The 18,849-nt window shown below is 49.1% G+C and overlaps 1 protein-coding gene across 1 annotated transcript; it reads right to left on the bottom strand.

The window, feature by feature from the left end:
• Nucleotides 1-651: 651 nt before the first annotated feature.
• On the bottom strand, nucleotides 652-14,903 carry LOC310768879 (cell adhesion molecule CEACAM3-like). The gene is made up of 6 exons (XM_083627766.1): nucleotides 14,251-14,903; nucleotides 11,549-11,947; nucleotides 8,190-8,570; nucleotides 6,093-6,236; nucleotides 4,804-4,878; nucleotides 652-1,095 (listed from the first exon to the last, which is right to left on the bottom strand). The coding sequence occupies exons 1-5, from the start codon at nucleotides 14,300-14,302 to the stop codon at nucleotides 4,841-4,843; spliced, it is 1,014 nt and encodes a 337-aa protein (XP_083483892.1). The 5' UTR covers nucleotides 14,303-14,903; the 3' UTR covers nucleotides 652-1,095; nucleotides 4,804-4,840.
• Nucleotides 14,904-18,849: the final 3,946 nt, after the last annotated feature.

The raw sequence follows: 18,849 nt of genomic DNA, 5'->3' as shown, positions 1-18,849 counted from the left end.
GAGGTCAGGAAGCTGGAGGGGTAACAGGTCTTAGTGAGCAAGGAGAATATGTGGCAGAATGCAGTCCAGAATCAGAGGCAGAAGCTGAATCAGGAGAGGAGGGAGGCCAAGAGGCAGAGAGGAGTCAGGCTGGTGAAGAGTCAGGGGTGTCTCCCCCTCCTGCTGCGACAAGCTCCCCTCCCTCCTTGTCTCACAGAACCCGCAGAGGTATGAAGAGGATGGAGCAAAGAGAGGCATGGCAAGAAAGTCTCAAATTAGTTGGGAAGGCTACCAGGGAGGAGGATCCTGGGACAGCTGTGGTAAGGCTGGTTTCGTCTCCGCAATAGACCTGCTGTGCTCATGAGGCCTGGCTCCCCTGAGCAGACCCTGTTCCTTCCAATAAAGAGTTGACTTCACCTACTCCGTGTGATTTATTGCTGGCTGGCTTCTGTTCCACTTTCTCCCTGCCACGCACCATTTTATAAACTTCCATCATGTTGATTCTTTTACCCCACTAATCCTTTTATTCACCACCACCCCTTGACCCCTTCCTGTGATGCAGAGTCCATGCTGGGTGCAGAAGGCCCAGGAAAGTGTTATAAGAACAGCAGAGATTTGTTCCAGATGGGTAGCAAAGGGCCAAATCATGCAGCTGAAATGAAAATTTGCAGCTTTAAGGCAGAAAAAAAGCAACACTTTATTTGAAAAAAATATCAGGAAAAGCACCAACAGGCTTACAATAAGTTTGTTCAAAACTGGGTAACATCTGATAATTATAGGAAAACAAGCTACAAAGGTTTGATATACTTTTCTGAGTTTCTATAAGTTGCACATCTTGTGCACTGTCTACATCACAGGAGACCCAGTGAGATTAATGGGCTTAAGTTCATCATGTCTATTAATTCCAATGAGTGTACACCGAGTTGATTGAATGCTGGATAGAACTTTTAGAAATCTTTACATTATTTTTTTTAGTATTAACAGAAATGAAATAAAGTTTTTATATGTAAGACTGCACAGGATCCAGGTTATTTCTTCATCCATGGCTTGGCACTGCATAGAAAGAGGTAGAGAGGCCTTCCTGGTTATCGGGAATCTGTTGCCCAGATGGCGAGGCTGTGGAAAGATTTGGAGATTAGAATATTAGAATATTCATAAGGTATTAGTGATGTGGAGCTTGTACAGTATAAGCCGACAGAGAGAGAGAGAGAGAGAGTTCTTTGCCCCAAACAGCTTACAAAATAAAGTTTGCAAGAGGAGAAGGAAAAGAGAGGCAAGATGAACACGTGACAAAATGATTTCGAGCTGAGTACCGTATTTTTCGCTCTATAAGACACACTTCCCCCCTCCTAAAATGTAAGTGGAAATGTGTGTGTGTGTCTTATGGAGCGAATGCAGGCTGCGCGGCTATCCCAGAAGCCAGAACAGGGAGAGGGATCGCTGCGCAGCGCTCCCTCTTGCTGTTCTAGCTTCTGGCTTAGCCTCACGAAGCCTCTTCAGGGCACAGGGAGCCTTCATCCCGCTGCCCTGAGGAGGCTTCGTGTGGCTATCCCAGAAGCCAGAACAGCGAAAGGGAGCGCTGCACAGCGCTTCCTTTAAATAATTTTTCCCCCTTGCATTCCCCCTCTAAAAACTAGGTGCGTCTTATGGTCGGGTGCGTCTTATGGAGCGAAAAATACGGTAGCTTATTGTCGAGCATGAACAAAAAACTGGATGCAGCAGCAATAACTCACTGCCAGCAGGAGTCACATTCAGAGCTGCCAACTTTTCCTAGCAACCCCTGCTCCTGTGCCTTTTAAAGCAACTAGATCTGTAGGCATTCGTAGGTAACAATGCTCATGCCTGTGCAGTGGCGTAGCGTGGGGGGTGCAGGGGGGGCGGGCCGCACCGGGCGCAACATCTGGGGTTAGGGCAAATCCATGGGTTAGGGGGCGCAAATCCACGGGTTAGGGGGCACAAATCCACGGGTTAGGGGGCGCAAATTACTTGCCTTGCCCCGGGTGCTGACAACCCACGCTACACCACTGTGCCTGTGCGGGGTGAAACTTTCCCTGCTGGTTTCTGCAGATCACCAAGGCGTTGGGGGCTTTCGTGTGCGTGTTTGTTTGGCAATTTGTCTCGCAGGAAATGTTCAGCACCACTGGAGAAAATCATTCCCTTTTTGTAAGCGGGAGGCTGCCGTTGTGGTTGGTGTCAAGCCTGGTGCCACCTGGTGGCTACTTCAAGCTTTGCCACCTGCTCCAGGGGGGAAATCCACCCAGCTTTTTCCAACGCCACAATGGATTGCAGTGGCTCGTGCCTCTTAAAAAGACCATCCAAGTGCCCCTGTTTTCCAGGGACAGTCCCCAATTTACAGAAACCACCCCAGGTTCTGATTTGATCCCAGAATGTCTTGATTTTCCTTAGAACCAAATGCTTTGGAAAGGCAGGATGGACTTAGCCTGCTGCCTAAAAGATAACCATCCCAGGAGAGAGTGTTCCAAAGAGAGAAGGCTCCAACTCCAGGACGGAAGAAGGACCACTTTAACAGAAGGTAAGTCATATGGTGCTGGAGGAGACTCTTGAGAGTCCCATGGACTGCAAGAAGATCAAACCTCTCTTTCCTTAAGGAAATCAGCCCTGAGTGCTCACTGGAAGGACAGATCCTGAAGCTGAGGCTCCAATACTTTGACCACCTCATGAGAAGAGAAGACTCCCTGGAAAAGACCCTGATGTTGGGAAAGATGGAGGGCACAAGGAGAAGGGGACGACAGAGGACGAGATGGTTGGACAGTGTTCTCGAAGCTACCAGCATGAGTTTGGAAAAACTGCGGGAGGCAGTGGAAGACAGGAGTGCCTGGCATGCTCTGGTCCATGGGGTCATGAAGAGTCAGACACGACTAAACAACTAAACAACAACAAGTCATAGGAACACAGTAGGCTGTCCTGAGTCCAGAGGTGACGCCAGGCCCAGGAGGCTCAGACAGACAAGGAGGGGGATGGGAGAGGAGGTCCAGAGGAAGAAGGAATTTCTCCCTCCCAAGATATGGCTGATAAGGGTGGACATATGTCCATAATGTCCCGTATAGCCGGAATATGACAGTCATAAGCAGTGTCCGGCCGGGAAAACCACGTTGGAAGTTTAGATAAGGAGCTATTCTTTAAAATAGCCCAAAAACTTCAGTGGTTTGTTTGTGTGTGTGTGTGTTTTGTGTTTTTTTGCAAACAAACAAAAAAGCTCAGCAACTTTGGTCAAAAAACAGCAACAGCAACAGAAGAAGAAGAGTTTGGATTTGATATCCCGCTTTATCACTACCGGAAGGAGTCTCAAAGTGGCTAACATTCTCCTTTCCCTTCCTCCCCCAAACACTCTGTGAGGTGAGTGAGGCTGAGAGACTTCAGAGAAGTGTGACTAGCCCAAGGTCACCCAGCAGCTGCATGTGGAGGAGCAGAGACGCGAACCCGGTTCCCCAGATTACAAGTCTATCGCTCTTAACCACTACACCACACTGGCTCTCAACAACTTTTGTGTCCGGATTTTCACTTTTTGAAATATGGCAACCCTAGCTCTAGATGGGAAGTAGGACTCTACCCTAGCCAACAGCCAGGGTTGCAGGAAGCAGCTCCAGCAGCGGGGCACGGCTTGGTCACCCAGGCCCTGGTGGTGCCCCCATTTCTGGGAACAGACCCTCTTCCAACACAGTGACCGCCTTCACTCAACAGTCTTGTGAGGCAGGAGAGTCCTATGAGTAAGCAAGCCTTGCCCGTTGGGACAGCCCTATTGATTCCGCCCAGTTCTGGACTGCTTGTCCAGATCTTGGACTCTCTGTAAACTGGAACCGGCCCTTTCAGCCCAACTGGACTTGTCTTTCCTGTCGCTCAGGCATGAGTCGCTACCTGTTGCTGAGACTTTACCTCTACTCTGCCTCAAAGGCCTTTTCCTCACTCTCATGTCATCAGGGCCTGAGTGGGAATCAGGGCAGAAGCTGACCCGTCGAAACCCGGAAGTACCAGAATGGGTTATGTCCGGGTTTCAGCAGTCATACATGCGCAGAAGCGCTAAATTGCGCTTTGCGCATGCACAGACGCACTGAATCGCAACCCACACATGCACAGACATGCCATTTAGCTGTCAGGTGTGGGATCTCCCCCAGCCCTACCTGGCGATGCCAGGATTTGAACCAGGGACCTTCAGCATGCAAGACGATTCTCCCCCACTGAGCTACAGTCATACTTCAGGTTACAGACGCTTCAGGTTGCGTATTTTCGGGTTACGGACCCGTCGAAACCTGGAAGTACCGGAATGGGTTATGTCCGGGTTTCAGCAGTCATACATGCGCAGAAGCGCTAAATTGCGCTTTGCGCATGCACAGACGCACTGAATCGCAACCCACACATGCGCAGACATGCCACTGTGCATTGTGAACGCTGTGGGTTGCGAACACACGGATCATGTTCGCAACCCAAGCGTCCACTGTACTTGGCTAAGCCCCAAACCTAGGGTACCTGGAAAGCTTTTATTGATAGACAGGTCCACATGGGTTTTTGATGTCTTCATTGCTGTGCTTGAAAGCAGTTTGACTAGTTAATGTTTCATGCAGATCAAACTGCTGTTAAAGGCAAAGGAGCAGGCTGCGCAAGGTTCTTCTGATCAGTTGGCTTTGAATTTATGGATTTTCTTGGCGTCCTAGCTCTGGGCAGGGGAGGAGAAGCACCGCACGACCCTGGTTTCCTACCAGCTGAATTTGAGCCCAAACTGGGGAAGGAGCAAACGCCCCAGAAGTTGTGGATCCTGTGTGATCGAGCCCCCGCTGTCACTACCAACCCAACAGGCTGTCAACATACCTTGCAAAAGTTAGGGACTTTCCACCAAACTCATCATTCACGGGATGACTTTGCACCTCAGGGAAGTGAGGGAGCCTAAAAGGGTGGAGGAAATGGGTTCATTAAGTACGTCCACTTCCTGCCCTTCCTCCAGCGATAAAGAAACACAGAGATTGTCCTATTTTCGCCTCACAACAATTCTGCTAGGTAGGACAGGGTGAGTGGCTCAAGGAGGCCAAGGGAGCTTTGTGCTCCAGCAGAAATTCAAACCCTGGAACATTTATAGAACATTCCCCCTCCCACCCGATAAATCGTGGGAACTGTGGTTTGCTGTGCTGGGCCGGGGGGAGTTCTAGCTCTGTAAATGGTACTGTTTTAAATGTGCATTTCATATTTAACTTCCCTTGGCAATGTTTTCTTTCGAAATGTTTAAGATTTTTTTGTCGACTTTGTTTGTGTCAAATATGTATTCTGTAGTTGACCTCCTTTGTAATGTTTTATTTTGAAATCTTTTAACATAATATTTTAGTTTCCTGTTAATTATGTTGCTTTGGCTGTATACTTTATATTTGACTTTCTTCGGCAATGTTTGATTCTGGATTGTTTTAATCTGCTGTAAACCGCTTTAAGATTTTTCTTAAAAATATAAAGCGGTATTGAAATGAAATGAATAATAATAATAATAAATAATAATAATAATGCAGTTCCCAGGCTTCTTTGGGGTGTACATGTTTGCTTTAAAGGTATGGTGCATTCCTGTCAACTACTTTGGAAAAAACCAGGACATCCCGTTTCTTCCTGAGAGAGAACAGCGGCCATTTTGGGAGCCTTGCTGTTGTGCAATTTCGGGCCAAAAACTCACCCCGAAAAAGCGCCTTTCCCAGATCTGTGATCTCACACAGGCCATGTGACTTGTGCAGGATTTCAGAGCCGAAAGATGGTGTCCCGGATTTGCGCCATGTCGTGTCGGAAGGTATGATAGTGTGTGAGCCTGAGATTGTCTGTGTGAGATGGCCAATGATGCATGTAGCATATGGGCCAAAACAAAGCGCTTTGCCACTGGTCCTTATTCCCATCTCTAGGGACTTAAGAAGACCCCCACTGGGTCACAGCAAAGGTCTGTCTGGTCCAGCACCCTTTCCTCACAGCAGCCCACCAGAAGCCTCTAAGAAGCCAACGAGCTGAACTCTCATTCCCCAGTGGCTGGTTTTCAGAGACCTGCTGCCACCATGACTGGCAGCCCTCGAGAGAGAGAGAGCCTTATCCTCATTTCTGAAGCTGTGTATCCTAGTGGTTTGTGTGCCACTCACAGAATAGCATGGAGAAGACGGGCATCAGGGCATCTGCCCAGGCGAGCGATCCAAGCAAGGTCCCAGCGACGACGGCTGCGCTGTAGGTCAAAGAGGCAGAGGCACGACCTTTTTGGGGGCCATGACCTTTTTGGGGGTCATGACCTGAAAGAGGGGGAAAAGGATTGGGAATTAAAGCACTGATCCAGAATTTGGCTCCAAACAGCTGCCCTGTTGCGATCTGGAGGTGCGTTCCAACACCCACGCAACGAGGTCTTTCCAACTGTTAAACAAACCTTAAAGAAACAGCTTAGGTAGTGATTCAATCTGCGTAAATTAAATGTATCCCAAACTCCCCACCCCGTACAAGGTAAGTTGGCAACTTTATTTTGAAGAGGTCAAAGCATCCCTGAACAGGTGCTCATGGGATGGCACTGATTTGCACATGGCTGAAACAACAGTTTAAAGTCCCAAGATGGCAGAATGAACGTTTTTTAGACAAGGCTTTCCCTCCAGTGTGAGAGAATGGGGCAGGGATTCCTCTCCCAACCTGGGGCTTCATGTCCTCCCTTTTAAGAATAGTAATAGTAATAATAATAATAATAATAATAATAACAACAACAACAATAATAATTTATTTATACCCCACCCATCTGGCGGGGTACTTTATAGTACTTAATCTAAGTACTTCTTAGATCAAGGCCCTGGCTAATAATAATAATAATAATAATAATAATAATAATAATAATAATAATATCAATTTATTATTTATACCCCACCCATCTGGCTGGGTACTTCTTAGTACGCAATCTAAGTACTTCTTAGATCAAGGCCCTGTCTGTACTATGCAGTGGTACCTTGGTTCTCGAACTTAATCCGTTCCGGGTGTCCGTTCAACTCCCAAAACCGTTCGAAAACTGAGGCGCAGCTTCCGATTGGCTGCAGGAGCTTCCTGCACTCAAGCAGAAGCCGCGTTGGACATTCGGCTTCTGAAAGACGTTCGCAGACCGGAACACTTACTTCCGGGTTTGTGGCGTTCGGGAGCCGATTTGTTCGGCATCTAAGCCGTTCGGGAGCCAAGGTTCCACTGTATGTTGAAAGGAGTACTGTACCACTTTAAACAGCCATGACTTCCCCCGCAAAGAATCCTGGGAAATGTAGTCTGCTGAAAAAGTTGCTGGGGGTTGTTAGGAAGCTCCAGTTCCCCTCACAGAGCTACCACCCCCCTTGCAATATTCTCCATCCCCCTTGCAATATTGTATATATTCATGTGGCTGCCGCCTAGTGGCCAAAAGGCAAACTGCTCTCTTGAGAAACAGTTGGAGCTGAGTTCTTGGGAGCTGGTCCAAGATGGATGCTGGACTACAAACTGTGTAACAGAAACCAATAAATAAGACCACATATTGGGCACCCGCTGGTATAGCATACATATATTATACCTCTTCCCAGGGAATTCTGGGAATTGTGGTTCTGTGAGGGGAAGGTGTCTCCTAACAACTCTCAACCACCATAGCAAATTACACTTCCCAGAATTCTTTGGGGGGAAGCCATGACGGTTTAAAGTGGCATCAAAGTGCTTTAAATACGTGGTGTGGGCAGGACCTAAAAGAGAGGAGGACTAGTTGATCAGTTTATGGTCAGGATCCGCCTTCTGCTACTCTTGCCTGGCCTTCTCCAGAGACCAGACTCTCTGCATCTCCATAGTACAGCAACTCAGCACCTGCTCAAGATGCTCAGGACAGCAATGGGCTGTGAGCAAACCCCCAGATTTGTGTCTCTTTCATTGGGAAGCCGGATAGAAATTAAGACCTGCAACCAATCTCATTGCTTTCCACCACTCTTTGGAAAAGTGCAACAGTGGTGTCAGAAGTTAAACCGCAGCAGGAGAGAAAGCACTACAAGGGACTCCTCTTGGCCAAGGAAATGTTTTGCCCTGGAATGCAAATGTTAAGTTTGGCGCCCCCCCTAGTGCTTGCAGTGGGGTTTCAATGTCTAATCGATGGAGTGGTTTGATGATGTTAAAAACGCTTTTAAGGGCCCCAAAAAGGAAGAAGTCATTGTTTATTTAAGCAGGTGGCTGCCGTACGGTGTAGAGCTTTGGAGAGGATGGATACTTGCCAGATTGTCGGAGGACGTCAAGATAGATCTGTCCCTTGTGCACCTGAAAGTCTCCAATTTCAGGTTCCCGGGGGGAAGTCCCCTGCCCTGGTTGTTGCTGCTGGTTCAGAAGAGATTCAATCTTCACCGTGTAGTTACCGGTGTCAGAAACATCAAGCTGCCTGATGTGCAAGGTGCAATCCTGCCTTAAAGTCGTTCTGCCTTGGGACAAGCTTTGCTGGTCTGTGTCCTCTGGGTCGTATTCGAGAACTTTTTCTTGCCCGTCCCTGGGGTGTATGACCCACTTGCAGAAGCTTAATTGCTTGGGGGCATTTTGTGGGGTCAGGGTGAGGTCCTGACCTTGAACAGGACGTTGTGGGTTGAGGTTTATGGACATGAGGCCTGTAAAAATAGAATTCGTGAGGATTTCACATGGCTCAGGATGAGAGTTGAATATACCGTATTGGCTTGAATATAAGCCTCGTATTTCCCCCCAAATTCCGACTCTGAAAAGTTACCGTATTTTTTGCTCTATAAGACTCACCTTTTCCTTCCTAAAAAGTAAGGGGAAATGTGTGTGCGTCTTATGGAGCGAATGCAGGCTGCGCAGCTATCCCAGAAGCTAGAACAGCAAGAGGGATCGCTGCTTTCACTGCGCAGCGATCCCTCTTGCTGTTCTGGCTTCTGGGATTCAGAATATTTTTTGTTTGTTTTCCTCCTCCAAAAACCAGGTGCGTCTTGTGGTCTGGTGCGTCTTATAGAGCGAAAAATACGGCAAAGCATTAAATTTGAGACCTTACAAAATGGGCTTTTACGATATCACTGTAGGGTTTTCTTCTACATTTGCCATTTACGGGTGTGAGTGCCTGCGGAATTTTAAGGGAGCGGCTTATATTCTGGTATTGTCTCCCCCCCCCCCTTTGAATTTTAAAGGTGTGGCTTATATTCGGGCCAATACGGTACATATATATTTGGAAAGCGGGTTGCCAACTTATTTTACGGCTTGCACTCCTGTGCCCCAATCAGCAGCCGGACCCACAGACTTTGCCAAATGTTTATCACTGTGCTTCTGCAAACCCAGCTTGTGCAGCCTATCTCCTTTCCTTTCCTTTCTGGTCAACTAGCAACTTTATGTGGAAGGGGCCAAACTACGCTTAAATAACAGCTCCACCCCCCTGCTGGATTGACACTTTTTTCATAGTCCCTGCTCCTACGCCTTTTGGACAGTAGCCTTGAAATGAGCAGCTGAAGCTTTTATCAGCATGGGCAAAAATCCAGACAGAGGTGTTTTTTTTCTGACATTCAAATCTCGGATAGGTCTGGGAAACCCTGGACATATGGCAGCCCTAGGCAAGTACTGGGGAAAATCTTCCAACAACATTCTCCCCTCCCCCCCCCCGGAAGAATACAGAACTTGGTCTAAAAGGCAGAAAATTCCCACGGTCTTTTCTGACCCTACAATTTTAAATTTATTTAGAGTCAAAACTTCCAGGAATGGATGGTGAATTGATAGGAGTGTGCTGAGATCGAATTAGGGCTTGCCAGCTGACCAGAAAATCTGCCTGCTGTTGTGCCATAGGCACACACACTTATTTATTGATACTCATGCATAGATATACAAAAATACATACACATTACAAACTAGCTTTTTTATAATATGCTAAGATAAAACAGCTACTTAGTCTAAAAAAGAACAAAGCCAGAAAGAAGAAAACACAAGACAAGGAGAGACCTACAGAAAGAGAAAGCGAGAGAGAAGAGAAAGAACGGACTAAAATAAAATAGAAGAAAAATGACTTTTGGCTCTCTGTCCTGCAGCTACTCATGACATTTGTTCCTTAAACCACAACCATTCTATCTTCTATAAAGTAGTGTTTTTAAAATATCCAAATCTTGATAGTACACACAGTGGCGTAGCGTGGGTTGTCAGCACCCGGGGCAAGGCAAGTAATTTGCACCCCCTAACCCGTGGATTTGCGCCCCCTAACCTGTGGATTTGCGCCCCCTAACCCTAACCCCCAGATGTTGCGCCCGGTGCAGCCGGCCCCCCCTGCACACCCCACGCTACGCCACTGAGTACACATTCCTCTATCCTGCAAAAAGTCCATAAGAATTTCCAATCCTTAACCAGTGCCAGCAATGATTTTTCTCCAATTAAACATGTCGGCTTTGCCATCTCAGCCAGCTCCAATAACTTTATCAGCCTCTTCTAGAGCGGCTCTCTTGTGCCCTTGATATATAAGAGGCCTGTCTGCAGAGACTGGCAGAGCCAAGCCTTTCATGGTGTGGAAATAATAATAATAATAATAATAATAATAATAATAATAATAATAATAATATGTATATCCCGCCCATCTGGCTGGGTCTCCCCAGCCACTCTGGGCAGCCTCCAACAGAACACTAAAATACAATAACCTATTAAACATTAAAAGCTTCCCTAAACAAAGCGGCCGTTGCAGCTGGCGGCAGCGAGAACATTTGCAGCAGCGAGTGCAAATGTTGGGGGGAACCTCCGGCCCTCCACAACTCTCTCGCTGGCCGCTGGAATCCTCCCCAGGCCATGCCTTTCACGGGCTCTGCTGCTCCAGACCCTCCCTGAGGGCGTTTGCCTGGCGGGACTGGGCCCCCAAACTTCAACAATGCTTCTTGCTTGCCTGGACAGAGGATAGGGAGGTGTTTGTGTGTGGAGACTAACCTCCTGCGCAAAGGAAAAACTGAGCATTCTATGTTAATGGTTAGAAATTGAGGGGGGGGGGCAGGACACGGACAAAGGAAGATGGCAAGATCAATTGTATTTGGAATTAGCAAGAATGACAGAGGCAATTAGGAACCACCAAACCAAAATCTCAAAAAAACCCCACACAAAACCCCACACACAACCCCCCCCCCCACATAAACAAAGGGGGAGTGGGAATGTGTAAAAGATTATCTGGGGAAACATTGTTCTCAGATAAAAACCCTTGATATGTTCCGACTAAATTTTGCGAAGTGAAGGTCAGATAGATGAGATATATTACGTATTAAAAAGGCAGTAAGGAAAAACAACACAGCTGAAAAGAGAACGAAGATAGAAGAAGCTGCACGGAGGTGGTGGGAAGAAATATTGTGTGGAAATGTTGTTATTGTTTGGTTTCTATATGTGTGCAATATATGTCAAAGAGTGAATGGAATATGTAGATGAATAACCAGTTTAAAACTCAAGAAAAAGCAATTTTAAAAAAAGAAGAAGAAGGAAAAACTTAACGTTCTCCACCCTGCTCACTTTTGCCTCTGGTGCAACGCTAAGAAAAAAAAGGATGTCCCTTTTTCCGTTACATTGTGGTTAAAGACACAGGAGCCTTTCCTTGAAAAAGGTGGCGACCGAGCGGTTTGGTACTTACTTGAGATTTGCAAATAATAAGAGTCTGAGAGTCTCCCTACAGATTGTTGCCCTTGGCCTGTTTGCTGGTCCGGGCCGAGCTGAATCACCACGGTGTAGTTCGCCGCATCGGACTGCGTCAACCTCGTGATATACAAGGAGCACCCGTCTCTCAACGTCTCCCGTCCGGTGTGTCCGGGGCCTTTTTCTGGCTGCCTCTGCCCTAATTGCGTGAAGATGTTCTCCGCTCTCCCCGAGCGGCTTTGCCGGAACCACTGGCACTGCGCGAACTCCCGGGGGGCGTTCCTCAGAGACAGCTTGACATCCTTGCCCACAAAAGGCTCAATTGGCTCAGGGGTCAAAGACAACTGGGGTTGAAATTGTGCTGGCACCAGCTGCAACACGCAGCTTAGGAGGAAGCCTAAGGAAAGGGGAGGGAAAATGAACTAAGACTTCTACTACGGGGCAATGGTCTAACACACACAATAACATTCCCTCTAACATTTCTCCGGTGAAAATAGGGGTGCCTTATTCCTTAACACTCCTGCCAACCTAGCAGTTCGAAAGCACGTCAAAGTGCAAGTAGATAAATAGGTACCGCTCCGGTGGGAAGGTAGACGGCGTTTCCGTGCGCTGCTCTGGTTTCGCCAGAAGCAGCTTAGTCATGCTGGCCACATGACCCGGGAAAACCGTTTGTGGACAAATGCCAGCTCCCTCGGCCTGTAAAGTGAGACGAGTGCCGCAACCTCAGAGTCGGTCACGACTGGACCTAATGGTCAGGGGTCCCTTTACTTTTACCTTTATTCCTTAACAACAGCAACAGTTTTATTATTCTTATCCCTGCCCATCTGACCGGGTTGCCCCAGCCACTCTGGGCGGCTTCCAACATATATAAAAACAACATGAAACATGAAACATTTTTTTAAAAAACTTCCCTATACAGGTCTGCCTCCAGATGTCTTCTAAAGGTTTCATAGTTACTTATCTACTTGGCTCGAGGGGTCGGATAACTCCATACCCTCCAACATTTCTCTGATGGAAATAGGGACGCCCTACTGTACACTCCGATATTTATCAGGTGAAAATAGGGACACCCTAAGACTCTTTAGAGTCCCATGGACTGCAAGAAGATCAAACCTATCCATTCTTAAGGAAATCAGCCCTGAGTGCTCACTGGAAGGACAGATCCTGAAGCTGAGGCTCCAAGACTTTGGCCACCTCATGAGAAGAGAAGACTCCCTGGAAAAGACCCTGATGTTGGGAAAGATGGAGGGCACAAGGAGAAGGGGACGACAGAGGACGAGATGGTGGGACAGTGTTCTCGAAGCTACCAGCATGAGTTTGACCAAGCTGTGGGAGGCAGTGGAAGACAGGGGTGCCTGGTGTGCTCTGGTCCATGGGGTCACGAAGAGTCGGACACGACTAAACGGCTAAACAACAACAAAGGAAAAATGGGGCATTCCAGGATCAAATCAGAAACTGGGAGAGCTTTGGTAAATCTGGGGCCGTCGCTGGAAAAGAGAGGCACTTGGAGAGTCTGCCATAAAGGACGAAGGAAGCTGGGTGTTTCTGTGCTTTAGGGTGTGGCAGAAAATGGTACCTTGAAGGGGAAAAGAGGAAGTTTGCTCTTCTGAACTGAAGATATCGGGCCAGCCTGCCCATGAGAAGGAGAAATGCGGTCAGCTCAGGAGGCAGATTTGGGTCCAAGGAGCACACTGCCTACTGCCATGGCGTGCCTCTGCCCCATTAGGAGTGTGCCCTGCTGCTGAGGGCAGCCCCTGCCACCTCCCCCATCATGGGTGCATCCCACCACTTGCCTCCCCCTGCTACCACAACCTCCGTGGACGCACCCTAAAATCAAAGAGTTGGAAGGGATTCTGAGGGTCTCTATTCCAACCCCCTGCAATGCAGGATTCTCAGTGAAAACAAGCTGTTCTGCTGTGGCGGCTGCTTTGCTGCCATCTTCTCAGCTGCAGGTGTGCCTGCTGCAAGGAGGAGGCAGGTTGTGATCTGGGGGCAGCAGGCCCCCCCCCCCCGGTCTCAAGTGCCAAAATGTCCCCTCCTGGCCCTGCGCCTTGTCCAGCCCGGCTGTTGATCCATCTAACCGGGGCGCCACAATTTAAGAAGGATATCGGCAAGCTGGAACGTGTGCAGAGGAGGGCGACCGAGAAGATCAAGGCTCTGGAAACCAAAGCCTTATGAGGAACGGTAGAAGGAGCTGGGTTAAGAGGAGATATGAGAACCGTCTTCAAATATCTCAGGGGCTGCTGCCACGTTGGTAGATGGAGCGAGCTTGCTTTCTCCGGCTCTGGAGGGTAGGACCCGAACCCATGGCTTCATGTTACAAGAAAGGAGATTCCAACTAAACGTCAGGGAGAACTTTCTGGTGGCAAGGGCTGTTCGGCAGTGGAACAGACTCCCATGGGAGGTGGTGAACTCTCCTTCCTTGGAGGTTTTTAAGCAGAGCTTGGGTGGCCATCTGCCAGGGAAACTTTAGCTGAGATTCCTGCATTGCAGGGGGTTGTAGATGACCCTTGGGTCCCTTCCAACGCTACAATTCTGTGATTCTATGACTCTTTTTCCTACACTGAACGGCAGCGGCTCTCCAGGGTTTCAAGGAACGGACAATCCTAGCCCGACCTGAAGAGCCATGGATTGAACCTGCGGCCTTTTGCGTGAAAGAAAAATGCTCTGCCGTTGCCTTACTACCTTTCCTCAGCTTACCTGCCAGAAGCATGACCTTCCGTGCTCCCTGTCGGCTGTTGGGGAGACCCATCGCCTTTTTCGCCCGCAGCCTGCAAAACTTCAAACTCTTCCAAGAATCAGGATGGACGGACGGACGGACAGGCAGAGCCTCTTCTCTGGACAAAGTCTGGGTCCCTCTGTTCCACGTCCCTCTGCCTGCGACACTCGCTTCCTCCCCTCAGCCTGTTTCTCCTTTTGTCCTGCAGAAAAAAAGGAAGGAAACGGGTACCGTAACACAAGGTCGACACATCCCTGCCTTCTTTGGTTCGTTTATTTTGCCGTTTCTGAGTTACACCATCTCAAGGTGACTAAGGCTGAGTCCTGGCAGTTCAGCCCCATAGTGCAACTCCAGAGGTGTGGGGGAAAGCGGGTCACTGGGTTCTTGTGGGGCTGGCGGGGGAGATCAGCTGTTGCCCCTTCCATGCACAGAAGGGATTATTTATCAGTAGAGTGTCCTCAATGTCCATTGTTAGCTAGGCAACACAGACAGGTCTCTGCTCTCAAAGAGCCTACAGTCTGGTATAGTGATGCAACAACACAGGGAGGGAAGGAGAACCGGCAACTGCCATGGTTTAGTCTTGGCTGCAATCCTAACCCCACTTACCCAGGAGTAAGGCCCACTGAATTCAGTAGGACTTACTTCTGAGTAGGCACAGTTAGGAAACATGGCGCAGTTCATAAGGATGGAAAGGCCTATCAATTTTAGGTCTCTCAGTATCTCATGTTTCCACTCTTAAATTCAGTTCTTACATTCAGAGGGGGAGATTTTCAGCCCCGAGGGTCACATTATTTGCTTCAAAACCTTCTGGGGGCCACACGCCAGGGCAGGCAGGGCCAGAGGCAAACAATTCATGCAAATATTACCTTTGCAAAGTAGGCTGCCTTGCGGCTCATCTTCAGGAGAAAAGGCTCAGGAGTGAACGCTACACAAATGTGGAGTGGAGTCCCTAAGACGGTGGGATAGTGCCTTGTTTGCAACTTCCGGCAAATCCTGCTGCCCAGCTGGTGCCAAACGTATTGCTCTGCCTTCCTTTGGTCCACATCAGTGAGGCTGAGAGGAGGGTCTTCTCCTCTGGGCAGCTCAGGACCTCCCAACACGCTGCCCAGGCTCGCACCCCAGGGAGTTAAGTCTGGTGCTGCAAATGCAGCCAAAACGATGCTGGAGGCAGCAGTTATGAGTCTCCACAGCCACAGCAGGCGCTGCGATTCTCCAGTACTTAGACTTCACCCCTGGAAGTGCACTCCATTGTCTCTCGAGGCAGACGGATGCCCAAAGCCATAAAACAGCAGGCTAATTCGATGCACGCCTCTCTTCGGCACCCAAACATTCAAGAGGCATTATCGGATTTCAAGGATGCATTCCCACTCAAGGGGTGTAAGGAGGGGTCTTGCACGTGGAGCATCCCAGGGGCCAGGAATAAAGCCCCGAAGGGCCACATTTGTCCCCGAGGCCTGAAGTTCCTCAGTCTACCAGATACCATGCTGGAGTGCGGCTGGTGGAAGAGGCGCCTGGTAAGAAGACAGGGAGCAGGAATGGGCAGGCACCTTGAGGGCCAGCTTAAGTATAGGACAAGGACCTGGCGGACCAGGGTTCGAATCCCCACTCAGCCATCAATGAACTGTGACCTCGGGCCAGTCACTTTCCCTCTCAGCCTAACCTACCTCACAGGGTTGTTTGGGGGGATTCACTGAGGAGCAGGAGAACCACGTGCGCCATCTTGGGCTCTGTGGTGGTGGTAGGAAAGTGAGTATAAAAGCAAGAAGTTCAACATGATGCAAAATCGTCCAGGGCTTTGGCAAAAGGGGTAAAGGGAAGGTAAACAGATGGAGGCCTCCTCCTTCAGCAGCCAAGCATCCTCAGAAGGGATGGCAGATTGGCCAGATCGATTTGTAGGCTGTTGTGAGGTTCATGTTGTTGTCTTGTTGGCCTGTATATGAAACAAAGGGGAGCCACACTGGGGTGAAGGTGTCCTCTTTTGTTTGTTCCTGTGTTCATTTCAATTTTTATTTTTATTTTTGGTTAGCTTTTCTTGTAGCTTTTCTTTTATATACTGTTTCCCATACAGTTTGGTACCAGTGGTCCATGTTCACTCCTGACAGGTCCCTCCAGAGTCCAGTTGAAAAATACTCGGAGTCAAGAGTGGATTTCATGCTCTTTATTCAGCTCATAAGGGGACGCGGGTGGCGCTGTGGGTAAAACCTCAGTGCCTAGGACTTGCCGATCGTATAGTCGGCGATTCGAATCCCCGCGGCGGGGTGAGCTCCCATCTTTCGGTCCCAGCTCCTGCCCACCTAGCAGTTCGAAAGCACCCCTAAGTGCAAGTAGATAAATAGGTACCGCTTTATAGCAGGAAGGTAAACTGCGTTTCCGTGTGCTGCGCTGGTGCTGGCTCGCCAGAGCAGCTTTGTCACGCTGGCCATGTGACCCGGAAGTGTCTGCGGACAGCGCTGGCTCCCGGCCTCTTAAGTGAGATGAGCGCACAACCCTAGAGTCGGACACGACTGGCCCGTACGGGCAGGGGTACCTTTACCTTATTCAGCTCATAGTGGTGAACAGGAATGAAAGTTCCCCAAAATTTAATATACATTATTTACACAATGGGCTGCACGTGATTGGCTAATTCCAGGATTCTCCTGTAGGCCAATCAGGTTGTGGATTCACTTCCATCTGGAGCTGGATTGGGTGGCTCCTGCGGACCAATCATACTGCTGCATTGTTTTAGGACCAATCAGACTGCTGCATTTTGGATCCTATTGTTCTAGGACCAATCAGACTGCTGCATTTTGGATCCTATTCAACTCAGTACATAACACCAGTTTTGACACTCTTAAGCAAAACCCAGTGCAGTCAACTAAATGCAACCAACCAAGCTCTGGGCTCTCCAACCTCTCGCACCGCCAACGGAAACAAACAAACAAACAAACAAACAGACAGACAGACAGACAGACAGATGAATGAAGAACCTACCCTCACAACTGAAACCAAACTCTGCTACCTTCTTCTTTGGTTGTTCATTTTTGTTTTTCATCATTGTGCTGGTTCGGCAGACTGAAGTGGTCAAAAGGGTGCATGTGAAGCTGAACATCTGGCTTAGCATCTGCTTGGGAGTGGTTTCCCAGGCTGGGGAAGCTCTCAGCCTTACCTGGAGAGGCCAGGTATTGAAATTGGGACCTTCTGCATGCAAAGCAGGGTCTCTGCCACTGAACTATGGCCCTTCCTTGGCTCTCTATAGGTGTACGAGGTCCACCCCCTCCTTACCTGTCTCCCACCCCCCTATGCCACTAAGAAGTGCAACCTCTATTTCCTGTCGCTTGCCTGCCCGTTGCAAAACAGCAGCATAGGTTCCATGATGCAACACGTGGCTCTTGCTAGCTTCCTGGCAAGAATTAGGAAAGAAAGTTACAAAGTCCGTTTCCCTGCTGTCACCACCGCCTGACAGCAGCCGTTCAGAGTGGAGCAATGCAGCAACCGAACTGACGAAAGTCACAAAAACAGGCAAACTCCGATGGGGAGACGGGAGAAGTGAACGCTGCCAACTAGTGGCCATGCTGGGGTGCACAGCTTGTTGTGGTATCCTTGCAGTTCTTCAAGCAGGTGGTTGAAACCTGCGGCCACTGGTCTGCTGTTTGGACTCCAGTTCCCAACAGCCACAGCCAGCATGATGGGAATTGTGTGGCGAGTTCCCGCCTCCCCCCAATGAAATAAAGACACAGGACACAAGAATTCAGGTTAATGGGTCAAATTAGGCCACAACTTTATTGATTACAGGAATTGAGTGGTATTGGCTTAGGCATTGGTCCTAACAACTAACCGGCTTCAAGGCCAGTAAGGGTTAACCACCAGTGGGAGGAGTCCTGCTGAGGCACGTCAACTAGGACCTCCCCCCAGCGTCACCTTGTGGGCGTGCCCTGGGCCCACACCTCCTTAGGCTTAGGACAAGACCACGCCCCCCGGAATCCTTTACCGGACTACCCTTTGTTTGGGGGAAGGTGATGGCGCTCCTTCCCCCCTTCATCTGCATAACAATAAATCAGTACCCCCACCAATGCCTAACCGCCAATACCGAGGAGTTGTGATGGTTTGCTACGAGGTAGGCGAAAACCAAATGGCTGGTGCCAATCTGCCATTTGGAAAAATTCCTACCAGGCCCCTTGACAGCGACCAACCGAAGGTTCATAGCAACGTCAAAGAACCTACCTGAGGGTGGGAAGGGAGGGAAAACCGGGTCAGCTGCAGCGAGGGAAAGAGGGGGAGCCTCGGCTGCGGCAGATTTAAATAGTCCCCGGAGCCAGCCGATTGGCTGGCCCGGGGTATGACGCAGCCGAGGATTCCCTCTGTTATCGCGTGGGCTGGAGCCAGCCCCGTGAGTGTGGGGAAGGGGTGTGAAGCCCGCAACCCCGCCTCCTCCTTATCTCGGAAGTGGCTTTGTAGTCCAGTAATATCCAGAGGGCCACAGGCTCCCCATCTCTGCTTTGAACAATTGCATAGTTTATATCATTATTAGGTGCTCACCTTTACAATGGCCCTGCTAATGGTTTTTAACAGAGCAGGAAATGATTTGGGAGAGGCAGCACTTC

The sequence above is a fragment of the Podarcis filfolensis genome (genome assembly GCF_964270895.1).
Source record: "Podarcis filfolensis genome assembly, chromosome: 8".
NCBI classification, from domain to species: Eukaryota; Metazoa; Chordata; class Lepidosauria; order Squamata; family Lacertidae; genus Podarcis; species Podarcis filfolensis.
Note: the sequence above shows the minus strand (reverse complement) of the source record. Positions and strands in the feature narration are given on the sequence as shown.